The following is a 23,857-nucleotide window of genomic DNA, read 5'->3' as shown; positions in this document are numbered from 1 at the left end:
CTTCTGGCCAATAGCAGAAGTGATACTATCGAGGCTGATGATTGGACCAATCAGAGAGCGGCGGGAGCTTTCAAATCTCAGACAGGAAGTAGCTAGAAGCAGCGGTCAGTTAGCTCGGAGCGCTGAAGCTTGTTTTTCTGATTTAAGGTTTTGCAAAGACATTCGGGTCCAGTTTTATCTTCTGACCGAACCGGGAGGCGGTTTTTCACCTGCCAGAGGACAAAGAACCGGGACAACATGTCGGAACCAGCAGTAGGGAGCCGTTGTGAGTCTCTAAAAACCAGTTTGATTAATTTCTCGTCGTTCGTGGTTTTATTGATTTGTTCAAAATGTGGTTTTAGTGTTCATGGAATAACTTTATAGTTAGTTTCTGCTGCAACCGAATAAATGTAGCACAATTAAAACCCACAATCGCTGAAACACCAAGACTTAACTAAAATAGAGGGTTCTGGTCATTTGGCTCTGGTTCTGGTTGTGGACTCATGCTGAATATGAGCCTCTCGGACCATTGCAGTTCTATTCAGATCATGTTCTGTTGATTTATGTGTGTTCTTGATTGTGGACTGGTTCTGGTGCGTGTCTGACCGCCGGTCTGGGTTGTTTAGTGTTGGAAAGTTCGGTTCTTTTCAGAGAGCCGACTGTTTTGGCACGGCTCCCGATTCTTTCGTCTCACTTTTTTTTTTTTAACTTCTTATTTTCAAAAACTGTTTTATATCAACACATACACATGTCCACCCCTGTCACCACTCACAATTTACATCTTATTTACGCAGATTATTCCAGACATTTAACCCACACCAAGCAGACTGGCCGTACACCTCCATCTCTGCCAACAGTCTTCCAGGGAATGTTGATGGAGAAAACAGTCCAACCGAGATACATTTCCTTCTGATAGACATTGGACCCGTTAAGAGACACTTATAGTCATCAACATCCATGGATATATACATTACAATAATTACAGTGATAGGGACAACAGTAGACATAATGAGAACACAAACAAGCAATAAAAGTACACAAAGATAATAATACAAAATAAATTTGAACGGTACACAAACAAACAAATAGAGGTGTCAAGGTTACAATATGAAATTAGTTATAGGTCTCAATTTTGTTTCAAAGGTCTCCATCTTGAGTTGTAGTCTTGAGGTTGTTTTTTCCATAGTGTAGACTTTTCTGATTCTATCTCTGTAATACTGGGAGGCCATGGCCTCAACCAAGCATATGTTATACATTTCTTCGCAATCATAAGCAAAATTCTGATCAAGTATTTATTGTTTTTGTCAATCATGTCCGAGGTAATTATTCCTAAAATATAAACAGATGCATCCAAATAGATACCTAAAATATTTTTTATATCCGTTTGCACCTCCTTCCAGAACTCGAGCACCTTTGGACAGTCCCAAAATATATGGGTAAAATCCCCCACCTTTCCACAATTTCTCCAACAAAGCCTAGATGTTTTACCATAATTAGATGTGATAACCGGGGTGTTAAAGTAACGCATCTTAACCTTCCAGTCAAATTCCCTCCATGTCGGGCTGTTAGTTAATTTGTGTCAACGTCTCACATGTTATCATTCCGTAGGCCTGTCGCAATAAACGGTAAATCAATTAATCGTACGATAAATTAAAACTATCAACGTCATTTTAATTATCGGCATTATCTCTCTTCCGGCCTTTTTCTCTTTCTGTTGATGACACCAAATGAAAAAAGGCTCAACTCCGGTGCTCTCCACTGACCCTCCCTCCCTTCCTCATTTCCTTAGTGTAAAGCCCAGCGCACACTACACGATCTTAGAGCTGTCGCCGATTGTCGCCCGTTTTCAAAACCTGACAGACCAAACATTAGCCGACAGAAATCCTAGGTATAACGGTTCAATCGGGTTCGTTCCTGCCGTGTGGTGTCCAACAATGGGCACAAAATAATGGCTACAAGTCCAGTGAACTAATTTTAAAACCAGGCATTAATCAATGCTTTACTACAATCTACCTGCAATGCATGTGGCTAGTGTCAGCGTAAAGTCCTGACTGAATGAAAATCATTATAACCTATTTACATCACAGCTGAAAAGTTACCGGGTTTATCAACTGCAGTAGCAATTTCGCTCCAACTCCTCCTCTTGTCATTTCTATATTCTTTGCATGTTGAATAAACATTAATGTTGTTTCCACATATCATCTCCGATGTCCGCTGGACTTCGGGTTGCCGTGTCAGCTGTTTGGGATTCCCCTCCATAATTTCCCCTCAGAAAACACGGAGGGGAATCCTCCCTTTCTGATTGGCTACCTGTCACATTCAACAGGTGTAGTTAAAGCTCCCAGTGGGGGAAAACCCCTGACGATCTACCAACACACCACACAATCTTAGAAAGACCAACGGTTTAAGATTGTTGTAAGGGGAAAAATAGGAGCAATAAATCATGTAGTGTGAATTATTGCATCAGGTAGTCGATGTGCCCATCTTCTCTATTTAAATCTAATTATTACTGAAGGGCAACATAATATACAGACTTCATAATCTGCACTCTTTTGGTTGAATGCAGTATTTATTTCCACTTTGGCTTTATGTTATTTAGTTTTTATTCAAGTACATTTTTTGTTAATGGAGACTGAGAAGCCGGTCAGACCTGGCAGGCCCAAACGTGTTGTGAGGGTCTGCTGGGAACGTCTGGCGGAATCCCCTGTGAGACGGAGCTTTAACTCCCATCTCCGGCAAAACTTTGAACACGTCCCGGGGGAGGTGGGGGACATGGAGTCTGAGTGGACTGTGTTCCGTGCCTCCATTGTCGAGGCGGCCGGTCGGAGCTGTGGCCGCAAGGTTGTCGGTGCCTGTCGCGGCGGCAACCCTCGTACCCGTTGGTGGACACCTTCGCTGAGGGATGCCGTCAGGCTGAAGAAAGAGTCTTACCGGGCCTTTTTGGCCTGTGGGACTCCGGAAGCAGCTGATGGGTACCGGCAGGCGAAGCGGCATGCGGCTCGGGTGGTTGCTGAGGCAAAAACTCGGGCATGGGAGGAGTTTGGAGAGGCCATGGAGAAAGACTTCCGTACGGCTTCAAAGCGATTCTGGTCCACCATCCGGCGTCTCGGGGGGGGAAGCAGTACGGCACCAACACTGTTTATAGTGGGGATGGTGTGCTGCTGACCTCTACTCGGGACGTTGTGGGCCGGTGGGCAGAGTACTTCGAAGACCTCCTCAATCCCACCAACATCCCTTCTATTGAAGAAGCTGAGCCTGGGGACTCTGGGTTGGGCTCTCCAATCTCTGGGGACGAGGTCGCCGAGGTGGTTGAGAAGCTCCTCGGTGGCAAGGCTCCGGGGGTGGATGAGATCCGCCCGGAGTTCCTTAAGGCTCTGGATGTTGTAGGGTTGTGTTGGCTGACGCGACTCTGCAATATCGCATTGACATTGGGGGCAGTTCCCCTGGACTGGCAGACCGGGGTGGTGGTCCCCCTGTTCAAAAAGGGAGACCGGAGGGTGTGCTCCAATTATAGAGGGGTCACACTCTTAAGCCTCCCTGGCAAGGTCTATTCAGGGGTCCTGGAGAGGAGGGTCCGTCGGATAGTCGAACCTCGGATCCAGGAAGAGCAGTGTGGTTTTCGTCCTGGTCGTGGATCACTGGACCAGCTCTACACCCTCGGCAGGGTCCTGGAGGGTGCATGGGAGTTCGCCCAACCAGTCTACATGTGTTTTGTGGACTTGGAGAAGGCGTTCGACCGTGTCTCTCGGGGAGCCCTGTGGGGGGTTCTCCGGGAGTATGGGGTACCGGGCCCTTTGATACGGGCTGTCAGGTCCCTGTATGACCGGTGTCAGAGTCTGGTCCGCATTGCCGGCAGTAAGTCGGGCTCGTTTCCGGTGAGAGTTGGACTCCGCCAGGGCTGCCCTTTGTCACCGATTCTGTTCATTACTTTCATGGACAGAATTTCTAGGCGCAGCCAAGGTGTTGAGGGGATCCGATTTGGTGGCCTTAGGATCTCGTCTCTGCTTTTTGCAGACGATGTGGTCCTACTGGCCTCATCAGGTCATGATCTGCAGCTCTCGCTGGAGCGGTTCGCAGCCGAGTGTGAAGCGGCCGGGATGGGGATCAGTGCCTCCAAATCCGAGGCCATGGTCTTGAGCCGGAAAAGGGTAGAGTGCCTTCTCCGGGTCAAGGGGGGTGTCCTGCCCCAGGTGGAGGAGTTCAAGTATCTCGGGATCTTGTTCACGAATGGGGGAAGAAGGGAGCGGGAGGTCGACAGGCGGATTGGCGCAGTGTCTGCTGTCAAGCGGGCGCTGTACCGGTCCGTCGTGGTGAAGAGAGAGCTGAGCCAAAAAGCGAAGCTCTCGATTTACCGGTCGATCTACGTTCCCACCCTCATCTATGGTCATGAGCTTTGGGTCATGACCGAATGAACGAGATTGCGGATACAAGCGGCCGAAATGGGTTTTCTCCGTAGGGTGGCTGGGCTCTCCCTTAGAGATAGGGTGAGAAGCTCAGTCATCCGGGAGGGACTCAGAGTAGAGCCGCTGCTCCTTCACATCGAGAGGAGCCAGTTGAGGTGGCTCGGGCATCTGGTCAGGATGCCTCCTGGACGCCTCCCTGGTGAGGAGGCCCCGGGGAAGACCCAGGACACGCTGGAGGGACTATGTCTCTCGGCTGGCCTGGGAACGCCTCGGGATTCCCCCGGAGGAGCTAGAAGAAGTGGCCGGGGAGAAGGAAGTCTGGGCCTCCCTTCTGAAGCTGCTACCCCCGCGACCCGACCTCGGATAAGCGGAAGAAGATGGATGGATGGAGACTGAGAATCCAATTTAATTTTGGTTTTGGTTGTTTTGTTGATCAGTTCCAGTGTTAAGGGTTCTTTTGAAAATAAAGTGTATCTATCTTTGGCAGGAAATCGCATGCATTATTACCTCATTTCCATTAAATCAGTGTAAAAAGATCTTCAAACAATATTATCGTTTATCGCAATAATTTTTGAGACAATTAATCGTTGAGCAAAATTTTCTATCATGAGCGGCCTAATCATTTGCGTCTTATTTTAGCTTTACTGGGCAAATATTAATGTTTTTTTTCTATTATTAATAAATCTTTTTTGCACTCAATGTTTTATGACAACCCTTGTATTTGACTAATTTGATGTGTTCGTTCTGAAAACAGTCTTGCTTTTGTGTAACATTAATTTAACTAGGGCTGTTGTAAACAAATATTTTAGTAATCGTGTAATCCATCTATTATTCTTACGATTAATCAAGTAATCAGATAAAAATTTTGATAAAATAATATATTGGTATATTGTCGACTTCAGAAGGTCTTGACCAAACCACACACCGCTTCTCATTAACGACAGAACAGAGGAGATCGTTAGCAGCACTGAGTTCCTGGGGGTTCACATTACAGACAATCTCAGCTGGACGACTCACATCACTTCACTGGTGAAAAAGGCACAGCAGCGTCTTCACTTTCTGAGACGAATGAAAAGGGCTTCCCTCCTTCACCCATCCTCTCCACCTTCTACAGAGGAACCATTGAGAGTCTGCTGACCAGCAGGATCTCCATCTGGTCTGGGAGCTGCAAGGCCTCAGACTGGAAGTCTCTGTGAAGACAGCGGAGAGGATCGTTGGGACTCCACTCCCCCCTATCCATACCATTGCACACAGACGCTGCTTAGCCAGAGCAAACCAGATCCTCTCTGGCTCCAGCCATCCTCTCCATGGTCTGTTCATCCGCTTGCCGTCTGGGAGGAGAGTCCGTAGCATCCACTGCAGAACAGCCAGACTCAGAAATAGCTGTCTCAAACTGGCCATCAGGTTGCTCAACAATCCAATCACTAAAACTGTCTCAGACTGCTTGAAAATACTAAGTTATATATATTTAGTAATACATTATCATTTGTTTATTATGTAATTATAGGCACACTTGTGTTGCTGTGTGTGCTCTGGTGGCCAATCCATAACATTTCATTGCCAGTTTTACTTATGTTTCTTTGAGTAATGACAATAAAATAAGTCTAAGTCTATTGGGTAGCGCCGTTGTGGGAGGCGGTGCTGACACAAGGTGTTACTCTCAGATATCAATATCAGTAAAAGTTTTCATATTTGAGCTTCCCTAACAGTTACTTTTCTGTAATTTAGAAAACTAACCTGCAACAATAACAGCTCACTTTCTAAGTTAACCTGAAGAAAAGATATACAAAAACCTGAAATTATATTCAATTTAATAATAAAGATACGCTTATAAAAAATGTCTATACTCCAGCTTTTCGTTTGTCTTCATCTTCAGTCAGTTTAATAGATGAACTGTCACCTTGCCCCATACCTGTCGAGCTTTGGGTTTGAGAAAACGGGAGATGGGGACTTGGGGCGGTGGTGGTGGGGGGCAGGCGAGCGAACGAACGTAAGAGGGGAGGAAATAGACCAGGGGACGAACGTAAGAACTGGGGGAGCAATACACGATATGTCTGGCACCTTAGTTCGTCACACTCAGAAACTTGTCTACCAGCCATGAACTGCCACGACGCTCCGCCAGCCATTTGTTCAGACCGGGATGATATGAAATTTATTGTGAGGTTTGTCCGTAAAGCTACACTTAAACTGTAACCATCAGCTACTCAGCCGCCCGCCGTGTTCAGTCTATCAGCTCACCTGTATTAATACTTGCAGCTCTTCCTGCCGTTCGCTCTGAACCAGCAGCTCCTGGAGGAGAAAGGCTGCCGTACTCCAGGCATGGCGCCAGCCATTTTAAAGATGCTTATTGGTCCCCCGAAAACAACGAAACCCCGGACATTATCATGGATCAATAAAATCCCCACGAGCCGAACTTGAACATTGGACGTTATGATGATAACACTTTGTTTTCGTCAACAACTCAGAGGCGGAAGTGAGAGCTCTGTGCAACGCAAGTAATGGGTGCGCTAAATAATAAAACATAAATTGACAAAGCTTTGAGGTAGATAGATTTTCCTCGAGGAATTTTAATAATCGAGATACTCGAATCATTCGAGGAATACTCTGCAAACAAGAGTATTGCAGTATTGCAAAACCATAATAAACCATAATAATAATTTATTATGTAATACCTTTATTACCAAGAGAAGACCAAGGAGCTTATCGTGGACTTCAGGAGGAACGCTGACCCACATCCACCCATCCACATTAAGGGGACAGTGGTGGAGCGTGTGGACACCTTTAAGTTCCTGGGAGTCCACATCTCCGAGGACCTGACCTGGACGACCAGCTGCTCCAAACTCATTAAGAAGGCGCATCAGCACCTCCTGTTTGAAAAGGGCCAGGAAAATCACAAAGGACTCCACTCACCCAGCACACACACTCTTTTCTCTCCTGCCCTCTGGGAGGCGCTACAGAAGCCTACGGACCAGAACCACCAGGCACTGGAACAGCTTATTTCCCACAGCTGTCACGCTTTTGAACGCCTCCTGACATAAACTATAAACTATAAGGACTGTACTCCCCTATCCTCTCATACAACAATAACACATGGACTATCCTCACACACACACACACATCACGGACTGTTTTCTTCACACACACATACAACCTGTACATTTTATCTGCCATTATTTATCTTGTATTATATTATATACATATATAATCCATTCCCTAACATTCTTGTATAATCTGCATAATCTGTGCATACAGCTCCCATATTTATATTTATACACAATATCTACACTGCCTGGCCAAAAAAAAAGTCGCCACCAAAAAATGGTCACACTCTCTAATATTTTGTTGGACCGCCTTTAGCTTTGATTACAGCCCGCATTCGCTGTGGCATTGTTTCAATAAGCTTCTGCAGTGTCACAAGATTTATTTCCATCCAGTGTTGCATTAATCTTTCACCAAGATCTTGTATTGATGATGGGAGAGTCTGACCACTGCGCAAAGCCTTCTCCAGCACATCCCAAAGATTCTCAATGGGGTTAAGGTCTGGACTCTATGGTGGCCAATCCATGTGTGAAAAGATGTCTCATGCTCCCTGAACCACTCTTTCACAATGTGAGCCCCATGAATCCTGGCATTGTCATCTTGGAATATGCCCGTTCCATTTGGGAAGACAAAATCCATTGATGGAATAACCTGGTCATTCAGTATATTCAGGTAGTCAGCTGACCTCATTCTTTGAGCCACAATGTTGCTGAACCTAGACCTGACCAACTGCAGCAACCCCAGATCATAGCACTGCCCCCACAGGCTTGTACAGTAGGCACTAGGCATGATGGGTGCATCACTTCACCTGCCTCTCTTCTTACCCTGATGCGCCCATCACTCTGGAACAGGGTAAATCTGGACTCATCAGACCATATGACCCTCTTCCATTCCTCCAGAGTCCAATCTTTATGCTCCCTAGCAAACTGAAGCCTTTTTTTCTGGGTAGCCTTACTGATTATAGGTTTTCTTATGGCTACACAGCTGTTCAATCCCAACCCCTTGAGTTCCCTTCGCATTGTGCGTGTGGAAATGCTTTTGCGTTCACAATTAAACATACTCCTGAGTTCTGCTGTTGTTTTTCTTCGATTTGATTTGACCAAACGTTTAAGTAATCGCCGATCATGATCATTCAGGATTTTTTTCCGACCACATTTCTTCCTGGAAGACGATGGTTCCCCACCATCCTTCCAGTTTTTAATGATGCATTGGACAGTTCTTAACCCAATTCTAGTAGTTTCTGCAATCTCCTTAGATGTTTTCTCTGCTTGATGCATGCCAATGATTTGACCCTTCTTAAACAGACTAAGGTCTTTTCCCAACCACAGGATGTGTCTTTTGCCATGGTTGTTTAAGAAATGAGGAGTTACTCATTGCATCAGCTGGGGTTAAATAACTTGTTGCCAGCTGAAAGATAATCGCCTATGCAGAACTTATCCAATAGGAGGCTTGTACCTATTTGCTTAGTTAAATCCAGGTGGCAACTTTTTTTTGGCCAGGCAGTGTATATCTCTTACTATAACCCCTTATAGTCCATACATACATAGTCTTGTACATCTGTAAATAAATATCTATATCTCGTAGAGCACTTCTGGATAGATGCAAACTACATCTTGTTGCTTGTACTTGTGACAGTCTAATGACAATAAAGTTGAATTCTATTCTATAAGTTTGATGTGATTTTTGTGACACACTTTGTGATTTTTATCAGTGAACTGTGCTGTACAAATAAATTTACTGAACTACTTCAAACTGCAGCTAGATGCTGCTTTATTTAAAGGTCTCGGTCAGATTTAGGGGTCTCCTCCTCACTGCTTCCTACAGACTGTGGGGATGGACTCACCTGGCCCCCCCTCTGTTTTCACAAAAGGTATGATCTCATATCCTCACGTGATTGGCCACAAGGCTGCTGTGCTGCCAATCAAAGCTTAGCTCTGCTGTGAGCGAGGTAGAGCCACTGAGAGTGAGAGCTGAGCGTCAAAAGGAAAAAATATCTTCTCCACTAGTCTCAGATGTGTTTTGTTCCCTTCTCCTCCCAGATGAGCGTCTCACAGCAGAGCAGATGGACGAGCAGAGGATCCAGAACGTGGCCTATCAGTACCTTTGCAGGCTGGAGGAGGCTAAAAGGTCGGTGGTCAGAACCAGAACTGGGCCTGGTGCGTCCATGTGGGGGTTTTCTCACTGGGACCCGTGTTTCCTGCCCAGGTGGATGGAGGCGTGTCTGGGGGAGGAGCTTCCTGCCCCGACCCAGCTGGAGGAGGCGCTACGTAATGGAGTCATTCTGGCCAAACTGGGTCAGCACTTCGCTCCGACTGCCGTGCCACTGAAGAAGATCTACGATCCAGAACAGTTCCGATACCAGGTTCGGTGCTGGTTCTGTTCTGGTCCGGTCCAGAGACCACAACATGATGATCTGAGGTTTTTGTGTTAATAGTTCAGCATTTTACTGTGAATGTATTTCAACTAGGGATACAAGCATTAGCATGCTAACCCCTCAGGTCGCACACTTTTCATATTTCCCATCAGCTACCTGGATTTCAGGATGACAGCCATTTCTCAAGATGGCGGACAGCTTAGCCCTTTAAACCAGTTAGTGCCATAAAATGTTTCCCATTTTCATGACTTGGATGAACTTTAAGTCACATCCTGTTTTAGTTCATGAAACGTTAAAGTGATAAAATGCAGCAGAATCAGAAACGGAGGACTCTGCTGTTAGCGAGTCTCAGACCAGGAAGGAGGAGAAGAAGAAGAGAGACCGACATGTTAACGTTAGCGTTAGCTTCTGCTAAGTTTTTTTTTATGTTTAGTGGCGTTGGCTTCTGGTAACTTTTTATGTGTATAGCAGATTAGCATTAGCTGAGGTAAGATTCTTGTTTGCTGATCAGTGAACTTAACTTTTTTTTGCCACAACTAGTTAGTTAACTTAACTTAGCCACAGCTAGCAGTAGTTGTGGTTACTGATAGTTTTAGTGCAAACATATGTATTTTCCATTGCAACCATGAGAAAAGTCCTCCGGAAAAAAGTCAAAATCAAGAAAATGTGTTATTTCTAAAATGTGTAGGTTTGATTTAACACTTAACGCATATATCCAGGTTTTCCCCAGAAAACCTGCTCAGCCCATCGGCGGTCCGCCAGGTTTTTGTATTAAAACATGTTAAGTTGGCAGGAAATGTAAAAATATTACTGGGTAATTACATGTTACAGTGAAACCATTTAAATCCACAGCTAGTCTTAAAAACAACAAATCAAAAAATACAATTGAGATGAATATCAATTATTTTCACTTCTGTTTAATCCAAATGAAGTCAGCGGCTCCATGAGGCCCCCAGGGCTTCAGGGGCCATAAATGCTGATATTTTAGCACAGATACATAAATGTAACATTTATTTATTGAGATGATCAAAGCTGCAAAATTTGATTTAATGGTGATTATAAATTAAAAGATTTTAAATTGTTTAACATTTAAATTTAAGATTTTAAGGAGCTGGCAAGTTTACTTTGTAAAAGTTCAAAGAACAATATTCATAGTTGGATTGTTTTGTTACCATAGCAACAATCTGATACTGTGAGTTTAATCTTTGAGTTTACACCATTCATAAATAAATTTTAGTAAGCTACAATTACATTTGACTGCTCTGTCAATTAAACTGGACCCGCTATCCCAGACTTCACTAAATCCATCAGCATCAGAGGTGCTGATGGTTTTAGCAGCAAGAGGGGCCCCTAGGTCAGATTCTGCCCCAGGCCCCATGCAGCCTTGGACCGGCCCTGCAGGATGAGTTAAATCTGCTGCACTGATGATGAGCAACAAACTGAGATTTCATTTAATGCTGCTAATGTGGCTTTAGTAGCTCTAACATTTTGTGTTTGTTCAGTTTTTAATAAGAGCCACAGAAACTGCTTTGGTTGCTGAAGTTTAAGAGTTTTTCAGATCTCTGCGCGCATTAACTCTGACTAAATATACAAATCATTAATATGGTTTGATGCTTCGTGTAACCGGAAAAATAATAATAAACTAATATAAAACCAGCGTGGAGGTTAGCGCTGGTTCGTTAACCGCTAACGCTCCGACCAACCGGGACACAGACATGAACTTTACAGGGCAGACAGCGCCACACGCTGGGCAGCGAGTTGAGATGGAAACGCCCAACATCATTCTTTGTTCACAAATATAAATCATTCTCAGCGCTCCATCAACGTTCCTCTGAAAGCCACTAGAAGTTATTCCTGCGGTTCACATAGAGCTGCACAACCAGAACTAACACAGTTCGTTTTAAACTCCTACCTTTATGTAAATTTCTCCAAAGAAACATGATTCCTCGCAGGGATTGATGTAAATGTCCATACAGGTCAGCCTGAGTCCAGTTTGACTGAAAGGAGGATCTGTGCTGAGGTAAACTTCAGAAATAAAGCGGCAGCGACGTGATTGGTCCGCTCTCCTGGCTTTAAATGCATAAACTATAATCTTATCTTTTAGGAATAAATCTGCTGCGCCAGTAAAACGCTCAGAGCAACAGAGATGCTTGCGATCCAGCTTTAACCCTTAGTCTGCCGGCGGGATTAGTGGGGGAAACCCTGTTCATCCAATTAGCGATTTTAGTCCAAAAATTACATTTTCATGGTAATGTTTCCATCTTGAAAAATGGGGCCCATCTTGAATGTTTCAGTGGCTAGCTGTTTTTCAGGTAAGCTAACCCCTGAGCCAGGCCAGGTGAAAGATTGAGCTGAATTATTGAATCATGCACCACTCGATCAGAAAACCCGGCTGTCATGCAGCCTCGGGTTTCTAAGAAGTTCTGGTTTCCGAGTATCGGTTCCGTCGGGTTCCGGTCCAGAAACCGATCAGAACTGATTCCTCTAATCAATAACATTGATCTGTGCAGGCTGTGGGTCTCCAGTTTCGTCACACTGACAACATAAACCACTGGAGGAACGCCATGACGACCCTGGGCCTGCCAGCGGTCAGACAACCTTCACAGGATTGGTCGCTTGTTGGTCAGCTGATCAGCTTCACAACTCATGATTGGCTGTTCATGTTTCCAGATCTTCCATCCTGAAACTACAGACGTTTATGACAAGAAGAACATGCCCAGAGCAGTTTACTGCATCCACGCCCTCAGGTCCGTCCGTCCGTCCGTCCGTCCGTCCGTCTGTCTGTCTATAGGCTCACCTGTCTGTCTCTCGTGTCTCTGCAGCCTCTACCTGCACAGACTCGGCTTGGCTCCTCCTATTTATGACCTCTATGGAAAAGTAAAGTTCACAGGTAAATGTTGACAGACAGGTGAGTGTTAGACTCGGGTGTGTTTTCCAGGAAGCATCAGCAGCCAGATTGAGTCTTGGTGTATATTTGGACCAATCAGAGAGCAACGTTGGTAACATGTGACTCTGCAGCTGAGGAGATCAGCAACATGGAGCTGGAGCTGGATAAATACGGGATCCAGATGCCGGCCTTCAGTAAGATCGGAGGCATCCTGGCCAACGAGCTGTCTGTGGACGAAGCCGCAGGTAGGAGCGCTCCGATTGGCTGGCAGCACCCGGGTAGAGGTACTGGTTTGACGCCGTGCTCCGTCCTCAGTGCACGCGGCCGTGGCGGCCATTAATGAGGCGGTGGACCGAGGGGAGGTGAGCGGCACGGCGGCGGCTCTGAGGAACCCCGCGGCGCTGCTCTGCGACCTGCAGGAGGCGCTGATGGCCCCCTACCAGGAGGCGCTGAGGGAGGCCAGGAGGAGGAAGGCGGAGCGAGCGGCTCATCAGGTCAGCCGTGATTGGTCGAAGACGAAACGCTGCCGTCCAATCGGCTGCTGGTTCTGACCCGCCTGTGTGTGAGCAGGGAGGCCTGGAGGACAGAGACATGTACGAGGAGTTCCTGAGCCGCCAGGAGATCCAGGAGCTCATCGGCAGCGTCAACGGTGAGAACACGGCAGACCGACCCAGACCGCCATCACAACAGGAGAGAAACGGGAAGAAAGACGACTTTGGTCAAAATAAAACAATCAGGAAATTTTCAGAAAATGACAAAATCTGATATGAATAAAAACCAAGACATAATTCATTTCATCTGCAGTGATTTTCCCCCCAAAAAACAGAATCAGTGAAGCACCAACATCCACCTCCTTCTTTTTACTACGATTTACAGCAACCAGCTGCTAACCCAAAATATTTTACCCTTTTCTGATTTGAACTGTTTTGAATTCTTAAGATATTTATATGAATAATTAATTACAATTTAATTCAGTTCTAATTCCTGGAGTTACAAACTGGAATTAAGATTCAACTCAATAATAAATCACTTGAATTGGTCCTGCAGGGCCCTGATTGGTCCTGCAGGGGTCCCGATTGGTCCTGCAGGGCCCTGATTGGTCCTCCCTGTGTGTCGCAGTGAGGTGTGCGGTGCAGCAGGTGGACGAGGCTCTGGACGCTGCCAATGAACTCTCTCTGCTTGCTGCGCTGCAGCGGCCATGTTTGGCCCTCAGGGGCCTCCGTGTCTCCAACGGTACCTGGTACCTGGATCAGCTGCTGGAGGACCGCCACCAGAAGGCGCTGGTATAAAACGCACTCTGACGTTCTAGGTCCAGATGTTCTGCTTCCCTGTGGCTCACCGCTCTGACCTCTGACCCTTGACCCAGGACCTGGGCTCCCCAGATCCTCTGGAGCCGGCCGAGCTGCAGGAGAGCATCGCTGCTGCCAACCAGGAAGCTCAGAGCGCCGCGAGACGTAAGTCCTGTTGTTGCTGGAGGAAACACCTGCTCACCCGTCTCACCTGTCCACCTGTCTCACAGTTGTCCTGGCGGTGCAGAGCGTCAACTCGTCGCTGCGGGGAAGCGATCCCAGGCGCACCGTCAGCTGCTTGATGAACTCTGACCTCCAGCTGCCTGAAGTGTTTCCAGCTGCGGCGGCGCTTTATCACCGGGAGCTGCAGCTGCTGCAGAGATGCACCACTCAGGTAGACACACCTGGGTCCCACCTGGTCCAGCAGGAAGCGGCTCAGTTCTGTTGGTCCTGTAGCTTCTTGTTCTGTCCTCCAGGGGGAATTGCACCAGGAAGAACTGTTTGTTGCCGTGGAGATGCTGTCAGCGGTTGCTCTGACCAATCAGAGCCTGGAGGCGGGACATCTGCAGCAGTTCAGCTCCTCATTGGTCAGTCTGTCTGCAGGACTCTGTGATGTGGATAGCGCCCTCATGGACAGGTAAGAGCAGGTCGTCTACCTGCTGAGCTCCACAGCACCTGATGATGATGATGATGCAGAGGTCTGTGCTGGCCAGGTACATGCAGCACCTGGCAGGTGTGAAGCAGCAGGAGGGCGGAGCCATGCTCACCTGGAATCAGTTGCAGGAAGGAATAAACAGCGTGAACAGCTGCGCCGAGGACCAACACCAGCGTACGACACACACACACACCATGCGGATGCACCAGGGGACTTCTGTTTACCTGTGTTTACCTGTGTGACAGAGCTCCAGGCAGTCGGCCTGATAAACGAGGCGCTGATGAGAGGAGACGTCCAGCAGCTGCTGTCTGCTCTGCTGCTGCCCTCTGGTGGCCTGGAGGACGTCATACCTGCCAATGTCTGCAGGTACCTGATGCTGCTGACCAGCTGCAGGCACGACAAAGCCCAGGTGAGCGCACAGGTAACAGGTAACCAGCGCTTTACTGAGGGATCCCCATCATTTTGCTTCTGTCCAATCAGATGAGCAGAGACCCAGGAGCTGAGCTGTGGTTGGCTGATATCCAGGAAGTAGTGAAGCAAGCCAATCAGCAGAGCCAGAACGCCCTGAAGCGTGAGTCCGATCAGAACCGCTCCCGATCCGCTTCGATCCCATCAGCAGAAGGCCTCAGGGCCCAGAACCTGCTGACCCACCTGTGTGGTTCTGACCCGCTCCTGCAGTGTGCCTGGCGGTGGCAGCCGCAAACCAGGCGGTAAAGGAGAACCGGGCCCAGCAGACGCTGCGGGTTCTGTCTCTGCCAGACCTGCAGCTGCGTGGCGTTCTGCCAGACTGCGCCGCGGCGTACCAGCAGGAGCTAAGCGGCCGGCTGGCGGACCGGATCCGTCCAGGTGAGGCCCGTCCAGGTGAGGCCCGTCCAGGTGAGGCGTGGACTCTAGCGAAGGTTCTGCCGTGTCCAGGTGCAGAGCGGAGTCCATGGGTCCGGGTCCGGCTGGACGACGGGTCGTTTTATTACTTCCACCTGAGCCGGCTGGAGGGAAGCTGGGAGGTACCCGACGGCTTCCAGAACCACGGCCGCTTCTTGACCCGGCAGGACATACAGGTGAAGGGGCGGGACCTGTAGCTGCACCTGGTCAGAATAAATACCTGGACTGAGCAGGAACCAACCCACTTTAAGTTTGTTTTATAGCCAATCAATGAAGGCGGTCAGCAGCCAATCAGATACCTCCATCGTCCTGCTAGTGCTAACCTTCAAATAGGTACTAAAATGTGCCGGACCGGATCTGCTGATGGAAAAGAGGCGGACCGGATCGCAGCGGTTAGAGGGGCTGACAGGATTCATGTCTAGTTTCAGAGGCTCTGATTGGCTGGAGCTTTATGAGTTTGTCTCTGATTGGCTGGACCATGCGGTTGGAAAACGTATCACTGTTTCATTTCAGTCATTATCAATAATTATTGGTTCGTTCTTTGTATTAGTGAATGAGCAGATGCTACCCAGCTAGCTTAGCTCGCCTCTGCCTCCCAGAATGCTGTGCGTTTCAGTAAAATTATCGAGTATTCTGGCTACTGATGTTGATCGTGTCTGATAGTTTTTTGGTTTATTGCGAGATGATTGGCTGGACCCTGACTTGTTGTCGCCCCCTGCAGGAAGTAGTGAGCAGCGTTTCAGCATCCTACAACCGCAGCATTTTGTGGCGCAGAAGCGCCGCCCTTGTGGTCGGCCTGCAGGCGCGCTGTCGGGGCTTCCTGGTCAGGCAGCAGCTGGAGGGTCGCCAGCGCTACCTGATTGGTCAGAGTGCTGCTGTGGTCGTCATCCAGGTGAGAGCTGCGGCCGCTCCCATCACCATCATCTTCATCATCATCACCGCCTCTCTCTGTTCTTCAGTCTCATTGGAGGAGGTTCATCCAGCAGAGGGCGTACCGCCGCCGGCTGCAGCTCCTCTACAGGAACTGGAGGTCCATTGTCAAGGTAACCGATGGTTTTACCCCTCTGGGCCGTCACAACATCTTCACTCGGAGACCCTCAGGTGAGACTGGGACACACCTGGTCAGGGTTTCCCACAGTGTATTATAGGCCTGGCGGCCCGCCATGCTTTACTAGCCCGACCGCCAGGCTAAGCCTTTGTGTTTTTAGGAAAATAATAATAATTTTAAAAAGCCTTTTTTTTTTTCCTTTTTTTCCCCCTAAAGCCGGATTGCAAGCGTCTCTGTTGCTCTGAGCGGCGGAGCAGATTTATTTCTACAAGATAAGTTTATAGAAGATAGGTTTATAGTTTATGCATTTAAAGGTGGAGAATGGACCAATCACACCACTGGCGCCTCGCGCGGTGGACACTGCGCTGGACGCTAACGTTAGCGCTGGACTCTAACGTTAGCGCTGGACGCTAACATTATGTGGATCGCTCCTGTGCAGATCCAGGCGCTGGTGAGGATGTGGCTCGCCAGGAGGAGACTTCTGACCCGGCTCCGATTCTTCAGGCAAAATGTGAATTTCTGTGGTTCTAATCTGAACCCATACCAAACTGGTTCTGATCCAAACCTGGTGTCCAGGTGTGTGTGACATCTCCATGGTAATGGTGTGATATTTCCCACAGGTGGACGCTGTGGTGAAGATCCAGACGTTCTTCCGGGCCAGCCGGGCCCGGAACCAGTACCGCCTGCTGGGTAGGGGTTGAATGACTTCATATTTCTTACGGTCGATTACAACATGATAAAAGTCGAGTCAAAGTAGACCAGTCGCGGTGACGTCATAATGACATAAGCGCAAAATGCTTCACAACAACTTGGAGGCTTTATCAGCTAAATTATCTATTATGCAGAATTAAAAGAACAAGAAACGGATCATTATCACAAACTTTTTCGTGAGCAGCGGAACAAAGTCGGGTGTGACTTTTTTTTTTTTTTTCCCAATCACCAGCTGATGCTGATGATCTCTGGAGAGCTGCAGTATCACACAGTCAAATTATCACACTGACCACCATGGTGCCTTTGGAGCATCACAGACCAAACTTATTATGACCGGATCCCGTTTGGTTACAGCTCCGCCCGACGCGCAGCAGGACGCCCCGCTGATCAGCAGCGGCTCTCTGAACCGACATGCAGGCGGCGGCAGAAATCGCCTGCATCAGATCCTCAGGATGAAGCTTTAACTTCGTTTCCAGATGTTGTCAAATAATATTTTTATGAGCGTAAAGCTGCCAGGTTAGAAGCTTCAATACGCAGAGTGACGCTGATCAGTTGGATGGATAAAAAGCCCGACATCATGACGCCTTGTCCCACATTACTCCGGAAATCTCTTTTGTTAAAGGATTTTTTCGGCACTAATTTATTTGACAGCAATATGAGAGAGAGAGAGAGAGCCCGGTTTCTCTTTGGTAAATTATTTAAATTTTTATACAATTTGAGCTTTGTGACGAACTCATCTAGTTCACCTTCTTTCATTTCCTTGGATAAATTAGTTTTGTCATGTGATAGTGATTAGACTAGTTGATGCAACTCCTACTGCTGGGTGAGTTCACAGTCCCTGATTGGTCGAGCCGCTGACCATCACTAACTAGCTCCACCCCCTCCCCAGTGCATTCGGACACGCCCCCCCTGTCTGTGATCAGGAGGTTCCTGCGCCTGCTCGACCTTGGAGACGATGACATCAGAGAGGAGGCGGAGCTTCTGCGGCTGCGGCAGGAAGTGGTGCGGAGCATCCGCGCTAACCGGCAACTGGAGGCCGACCTTGACCTGATGGACCTGAAGATCGGCCTGCTGGTCCGGAACCGGGCCACGCTGCAGGTGGGAGCTGTTCCAGGTTCCGACCCGCTTTGCTGGTTCCGTCCTGCTTTGCTGGTTATGACTCGTGCCTCCAACAGGAAGTGGTGTCCCACTGCAAGAAGCTGACCGGGAAGAACAAGGAGCACCTGTCGGACCTGATGGACATGGAGAGAAGCAAAGGGCTGAAGGCTCTGAGCCGCGACCGCAGGGAGAAGCTGGAGGCCTACCAGCACCTGTTCTACCTGCTGCAGGTGAGTCCGGCCTGCTCCGCCTGCCACATGTGAGTCCGGCCTGCTCCGCCTGCCGCAGGTGTAACAGCGTGTTGCTCTGCTCCAGACGCAGCCCCTCTACCTGGCCCATGTGATCTTCCTGATGCCGCAGAGCCGCTCCACCTGCTTCGTGGAGATGCTGGTCTTCAGCCTGTTCAACTACGGCTCCGACCGCAGAGACGCCTTCCTGCTGCTGCAGCTCTTTACCGAAGCTCTCCGATACGAGATCAGGTAACATCCTATGATGTCATCTAGCACCTGTCTCAAGGCTGTGACGTCTCTCTGCCCCTGAACGCAACTGTGTGTTGTCAGACTGAAGGTGGAGCAGCCGCAGGAAGTGATTACCGGGAATCCCACCGTCATCAAGATGCTGGTGAACTTTTACCGGCAGGCGCGCGGTCAGAACGCCTTGCGGGACTCCCTGGGTCCGGCGCTGCGGGACGTCCTGTTGGACCAAACCTTCAGCATCAGAACCGACCCGCTGGAGGTCTACAAGACCTGGATCAACCAGACCGAGACCCAGACCGGACACAAGAGGTGAGACACCGAGGACAAGGTCATTAGGTCACCGAGGGGCTCACCTGACCGGCTCCGTCCCTTCAGCTCTCTACCCTACGAGGTTTCTGCGGAGGAAGCCCTGTCCCACCCGGAAGTCCAGCGAAGAATCGACATCGCCATCATCAACCTGAAGAACCTGACGGACCGCGTCCTCAAAGCCATCACCTCCAACCTCAACAAACTGCCGTAGGTCCCCAACTTCCTGCTCTCTCCTGTCGCCGTCCACCCACAGCCTGACATCCTGTTACTTATTTTTGCTGATTGATTGCTGGACAGTTTGAATCGAACAATTTCTGATGGCTGGTCTCTGTTGATGGCAGGTATGGCCTACGTTACACAGCCAAGGTTCTCCGAGACGCCTTGAAGACAAAGTTCCCTGTGGCCAGCGAGGCCGAGCTCTACAAGGTGAGTCGTACTGGAATGCTCCCAGTTTGACTGGATCATGACTGAGTCTCTTTGGATTTAAACCTGTTCAGAACTAAATAATCAAACCTTCAGAACAAAATCTGGATGTTCAGCTCAGGTTGGTCTGGATTGAACCAGGCCAGAAGAATCCTCAGGATGTGGCACCGATGAATTTCTAGAACAGATTTCTAGTTCTATTGTCCGTCAGTCTGGCTCTCCTCTAACCGGGATGCTCCCTGCAGATTGTGGGAAACCTGGTGTACTATCGCTACATGAATCCGGCCATCGTGGCTCCGGACGGCTTCGACGTGGTGGACCGGTCGGCCGGATCCGCCCTGCAGCCGGAGCAGCGCCACATCCTGGGGTCCATAGCCCGCATGCTGCAGCACGCCGCCGCCAACAAGCACTTCCACGGAGACGGCTACCACGTTCACGCCCTTAACCAGTACATCACCCAGACCCACGGCAGGTTCAGGTACAGACGTCGGAAGCCTTGGGTCAAAGGTCAGGGGAGGCGTTGCTGATTGCCGCTCATGTTCTGTTGGACAGGAAGTTCCTGCACAGCGTCTGTGATGTTCCCGAACCAGAGGAGCTGTTCAGCATGGACGAGTTCTCTGAGCAGCTGATCGTCAACAGACCCATCGTCTACATCTCCGTCAGCGAGTTGCTCAACACTCACAAGGTGAGCCGCAGCAGAACCAAGACTCTTTGGGTTCAGAAGGTCCGTGTGGTTCCGGGGAGGCGCCACTGAGCCGATGCTAGCCTAGCCACGGCTAGATGGGCAGAGTGCTATCTAGCTTTGGTGTTGCTAGTTTTCTGTGTTTGACGTTATATTTGAGTCTGCAGTGAGACTGATGAAGAATATTGTTGGTTTCATCTCAACGTGTTCTTGCTGCTGCCTTTCTTAAAGGGGCAGTATCATGTTTCTACATCATGTTACAGACCAGGAGGGTTGCTTTGGGGTTTGTTTTTTTTCCATTCATGTTGAGGAACCCTCTGGTCTCTGTGGCAACCATTTGGGTCGCCATGGAAACCATGTCTAAACACTTGGACTTAGCCCCGCCTCCTGAGATGCAGTTTCCAGTCGGTCCAGGTGCAAAAGCATTGTTGTGATGACTTCCTGAAGGCAAAGCATCAGAAAGAGTAGCAGCTTCTTAAAGAGACAGAGGCCCAATTTCAAGACATTAAACTATGAAGTTGAATTTCTTTTAAATCATGTCTTGTTTATGTAGCACACACTGGCTATAAAATGACTCCTGGAGGATTCATAGGGTTAGGGTCGCTTTAAGACATTAAACTCCTGGACCTGCTGCCTCCATCTCTGCAGCTGCTGCTGGAGCATCAGGAGGTTTTGTGTCCTGACCCGTCGGACCCGCTGAGGCTGATCCTGAATGACCTCGGACCGGTTCCCTCCCTGCAGGAGCTCAACGGTACCATTACCTGCTGCTGCTGTTTGGGTCGGGTCAGGCGGCAGCATAGTACTGTACAGGTGTAAACTGGTCCTCGTGGGTTTGGATGTTGGACCCAGATGTTGGCACCTGCTGTGACGAGTTTTTGGGGTTTTTGATCCTCAGGTGAGGCGTCGGCTGATCCAGGGTCAGAGTTCAGTAAGATGGAAGTTTCTCTGACGCTCACCAACAAATTTGATGTTTTTGACGACTCTTCAGACCGACCGGACGTCCGAGGACTGCTGCTCAGGTAGCTCTGCCTCACCTGTCCAGGTAGGTCAGCACGTTGTTCTGCTCTGCTCACTTGTAGTTCTGGTTTCAGCACCAAGCAGCTGATCATCGACGTCATCAGGACTCAGCCAGGCGACTCTCTGAGGGACATCCTGAAAACAAAGACCTCGCCTGACCAGGTGACGCTCGCCTCACTGGGGCGACGCTCGCCTCACCAGGTGACGCTCACCTGACCGGGTTCTGTTTCCAAACAGGAAGTGTGTCACAATTGGCTGGTGCAGCGCCGGGCCCGGCAGGACGCTCAGACGCCTGAGAAGATGAAGAGGAACCCGTCTCTGGTCGCCAACGGCAACCTGAGCCTGGAGGAAAAGAAGAGGAAGATCGTACGCAGCCTCCGCCGCCTGGAGGCGCTCGGCGTTCTGCGGCCGCCGCGGGCCGAGGAGCAGCTCCTGCAGATGGTTGCCAAGGTAACAGCCTGACCAGAACCAGCCTGAACCGGTTTCGGCCCGGACTGAACCCAGTTTGTCACTCCAGGACATCCGACAGCAGCGGGTGCGTCGCCAGCGGCGGGGGGCGGAGCTTCACAAGCTGCAGCAGACTCTGAGCCGCCTGCAGGAGAAGAGCAGCTTCCACTGCCAGCAGGTCGAGTTCTACAGGCATTACATCACTTCCTGTCTGGACTACCTGACCACTGGCAGGTGAGACGACCCGCCGCGCTTCCAGAGACCCGATTGGTTCTCGGGCCCCGACGGCCACGTCATCGGTTGTTCTGTTGCAGCAAAGGGACCAATAGGAACGCAGCAGAGAGCAGAGGGAAGAAGAAGCTTCCTGCTCTGAGCTACAGCGCCGCCCGGCTGCAGGAGAAGGGAGTGCTGCTGGAGATAGAGGACCTGCCGACCACACAGTGAGGCGGGATGGGGGAGCGTGACATCACCATGACATCACCACCACCCTGACCTTCTGACCTCTTCCAGGTTCAGGAACGTCGTCTTCGACATCACACCTGGTCCAGAGACGGGAAGCTTCAGCGTCAGCGCCCGTTTCCTGGGGGTCCAGATGGAGGACTTCCTGCTCCGATACCAGGTACCACCAGAACCCGGTCAGAACCAGAACACAGGCCAGGTCTGCCTGACATTAGGAAAACATCTCAGATTGAACAATACGGCGATGTTTGCTCTCAACCTCTTCACTTCCTGAATCTCTTTATGAGTTTCAACAACTATATTAACCTGAATATAGAAAACCTGAATAGAAGCTATTAACTTTCATTGTGGGATTCATGTTGTGGAGTGGTAGCGACCCAGTGCTGGTCTGCCTGGTCCTGGTTCTGGTTCGGTGGACCTGCCTCGCTCCAGCTGCTGTGTTTTGTGCCCAGGATCTGCTGCAGCTGCAGTACGAGGGCGTGGCGGTGATGAAGATGTTCGATAAAGCCAAAGTCAACGTCAATCTGCTCATCTTCCTGCTCAACAAGAAGTTCTTCAAAAAATAAACCAACGAACTCTCTCTCTTCTCTCTCCTATCTTTGTCTGGTGTCTCACTGCTTGTTGCCGTTTTGTCTGGAATGAGACATCTGTTCTGCACTACTATCTGTTGTTTTAAATGTGCCTCAGTATGTATCAGAGTGAGGCTTCTTTTTTACTCCTATCTCTATTTGTCACTGTTTGATCAGAGTGAGATGTCTGTTCTACACTATCTCTGTTTAAAATGGACCTCAGTACATAACAGAGTGAGGGTTCTGTTTTACTTCTGTCTGTTTAAGCGTTTTTTTAAACACTCCTTATTAGTAAACTTTAAGCAGAGTAAGTCATCTGCCCAAACACATATCTTTGTTTTACATCACACTATGTTATTTTGATCCATAGTAATGCATCCCGCTTTTACTGATCTTTGCACTTTAAAGTTTCCACTGGTGCATTTGAGGACTTGATCAGAGTGAGCCATCTCCTCTTTCGCGCCTATCTGTGTAAGCTACGAGACGCCAACATCGGATGCAAGCTGAAGCTTTATTTTGAAAATCTGATCCAGTTCCTGCAGAATCGTGTGTGGGCGGAGCTTAGTTCAGTTGGACAGATTTCATTGGTCACTTTAGTGATGAATACGTTTTTGAGTGGTGATCTGTAACTATGATGTCACTTCCTGTCTAAAGGAACATTTTAATCTTTAATAAACGTCTTTATGTTTCTCGGTTTGGGTCATTGGACTGCCATGTTCTGAAATCATTCTGCCGGTTTCCTACCCAACCCAGAAGTCAGTGTTTAGTTGGATGAAAGTGTTATTTTCTAATCGTTGATGTGGAAGAACCGGGTCTCTGTCCATCAGAACCTCGGTGCGTCAGCTTGTCGGGAGCAGCTTCCTGTCCTTCATCGGCCGGACAGCAACATGAGCTCTTCTTCAGAGAACATGGAGGAGAATCAAAGTTACACCAAACATTTACAGAACCACGGCGATCAGAACCGGTACCAAGTCCTCCTGGGACAGCCAATCAGAAAACATCTCTAAAACCGTCTCGTACAATTTGGTCCTCACACATTTTCCTTCCACTCAGTTTTCCATCCATTACAGAAAAGTTCTGGATTAAAGTACTTTATTTATTGGCTTGATC

At 48.8% G+C, this 23,857-nt stretch overlaps 1 protein-coding gene across 4 annotated transcripts; it reads left to right on the top strand.

The window, feature by feature from the left end:
- The first annotated feature begins 97 nt into the window (after window positions 1-97).
- Window positions 98-23,436, top strand: LOC102238089 (ras GTPase-activating-like protein IQGAP3). Of its 4 annotated transcripts, XM_023331241.1 has the most exons (38): window positions 98-265; window positions 9,461-9,548; window positions 9,627-9,783; window positions 12,306-12,383; window positions 12,466-12,542; window positions 12,618-12,685; window positions 12,814-12,927; window positions 12,998-13,176; window positions 13,253-13,331; window positions 13,802-13,965; window positions 14,049-14,136; window positions 14,202-14,365; window positions 14,448-14,608; window positions 14,685-14,800; window positions 14,872-15,035; window positions 15,107-15,197; window positions 15,305-15,472; window positions 15,542-15,684; window positions 16,230-16,400; window positions 16,468-16,551; window positions 16,996-17,067; window positions 17,177-17,246; window positions 18,157-18,365; window positions 18,443-18,595; window positions 18,681-18,844; window positions 18,926-19,150; window positions 19,217-19,357; window positions 19,492-19,576; window positions 19,819-20,051; window positions 20,126-20,258; window positions 20,904-21,006; window positions 21,151-21,274; window positions 21,347-21,434; window positions 21,510-21,722; window positions 21,790-21,953; window positions 22,034-22,159; window positions 22,230-22,338; window positions 22,631-23,436. In XM_023331241.1, exons 1-38 carry the CDS (start codon window positions 238-240, stop codon window positions 22,742-22,744), a joined length of 4,908 nt encoding a protein of 1,635 aa, XP_023187009.1. In that variant the 5' UTR covers window positions 98-237; the 3' UTR covers window positions 22,745-23,436. The 4 variants fall into 4 exon arrangements, 3 of the variants coding, with proteins under 3 accessions (XP_023187009.1, XP_023187008.1, XP_023187010.1); XM_023331240.1 differs by having other exon boundaries at window positions 15,305-15,684; XM_023331242.1 differs by lacking the exons at window positions 98-265; window positions 9,461-9,548 and having other exon boundaries at window positions 9,765-9,839; window positions 15,305-15,684.
- Window positions 23,437-23,857: the final 421 nt, after the last annotated feature.

The sequence above is a fragment of the Xiphophorus maculatus genome, chromosome 3 (assembly GCF_002775205.1).
Source record: "Xiphophorus maculatus strain JP 163 A chromosome 3, X_maculatus-5.0-male, whole genome shotgun sequence".
NCBI lineage: Eukaryota > Metazoa > Chordata > Actinopteri > Cyprinodontiformes > Poeciliidae > Xiphophorus > Xiphophorus maculatus.
The sequence above is the reverse complement of the archived record's forward strand: the minus strand, read 5'-3'. Positions and strand labels throughout refer to the sequence as shown.

Bases quoted from the DNA above. Each gene is read 5' to 3' on its own strand.
- LOC102238089 (XM_023331240.1), top strand. From the start codon at position 238: ATGTCGGAACCAGCAGTAGGGAGCCGTT. The intron at 12,928-12,997 runs GTAGGAGCGCTC...CTCCGTCCTCAG, and splicing joins GTCTGTGGACGAAGCCGCAG to TGCACGCGGCCGTGGCGGCC. The intron at 13,332-13,801 runs GTGAGAACACGG...TGTGTGTCGCAG, and splicing joins GCTCATCGGCAGCGTCAACG to TGAGGTGTGCGGTGCAGCAG.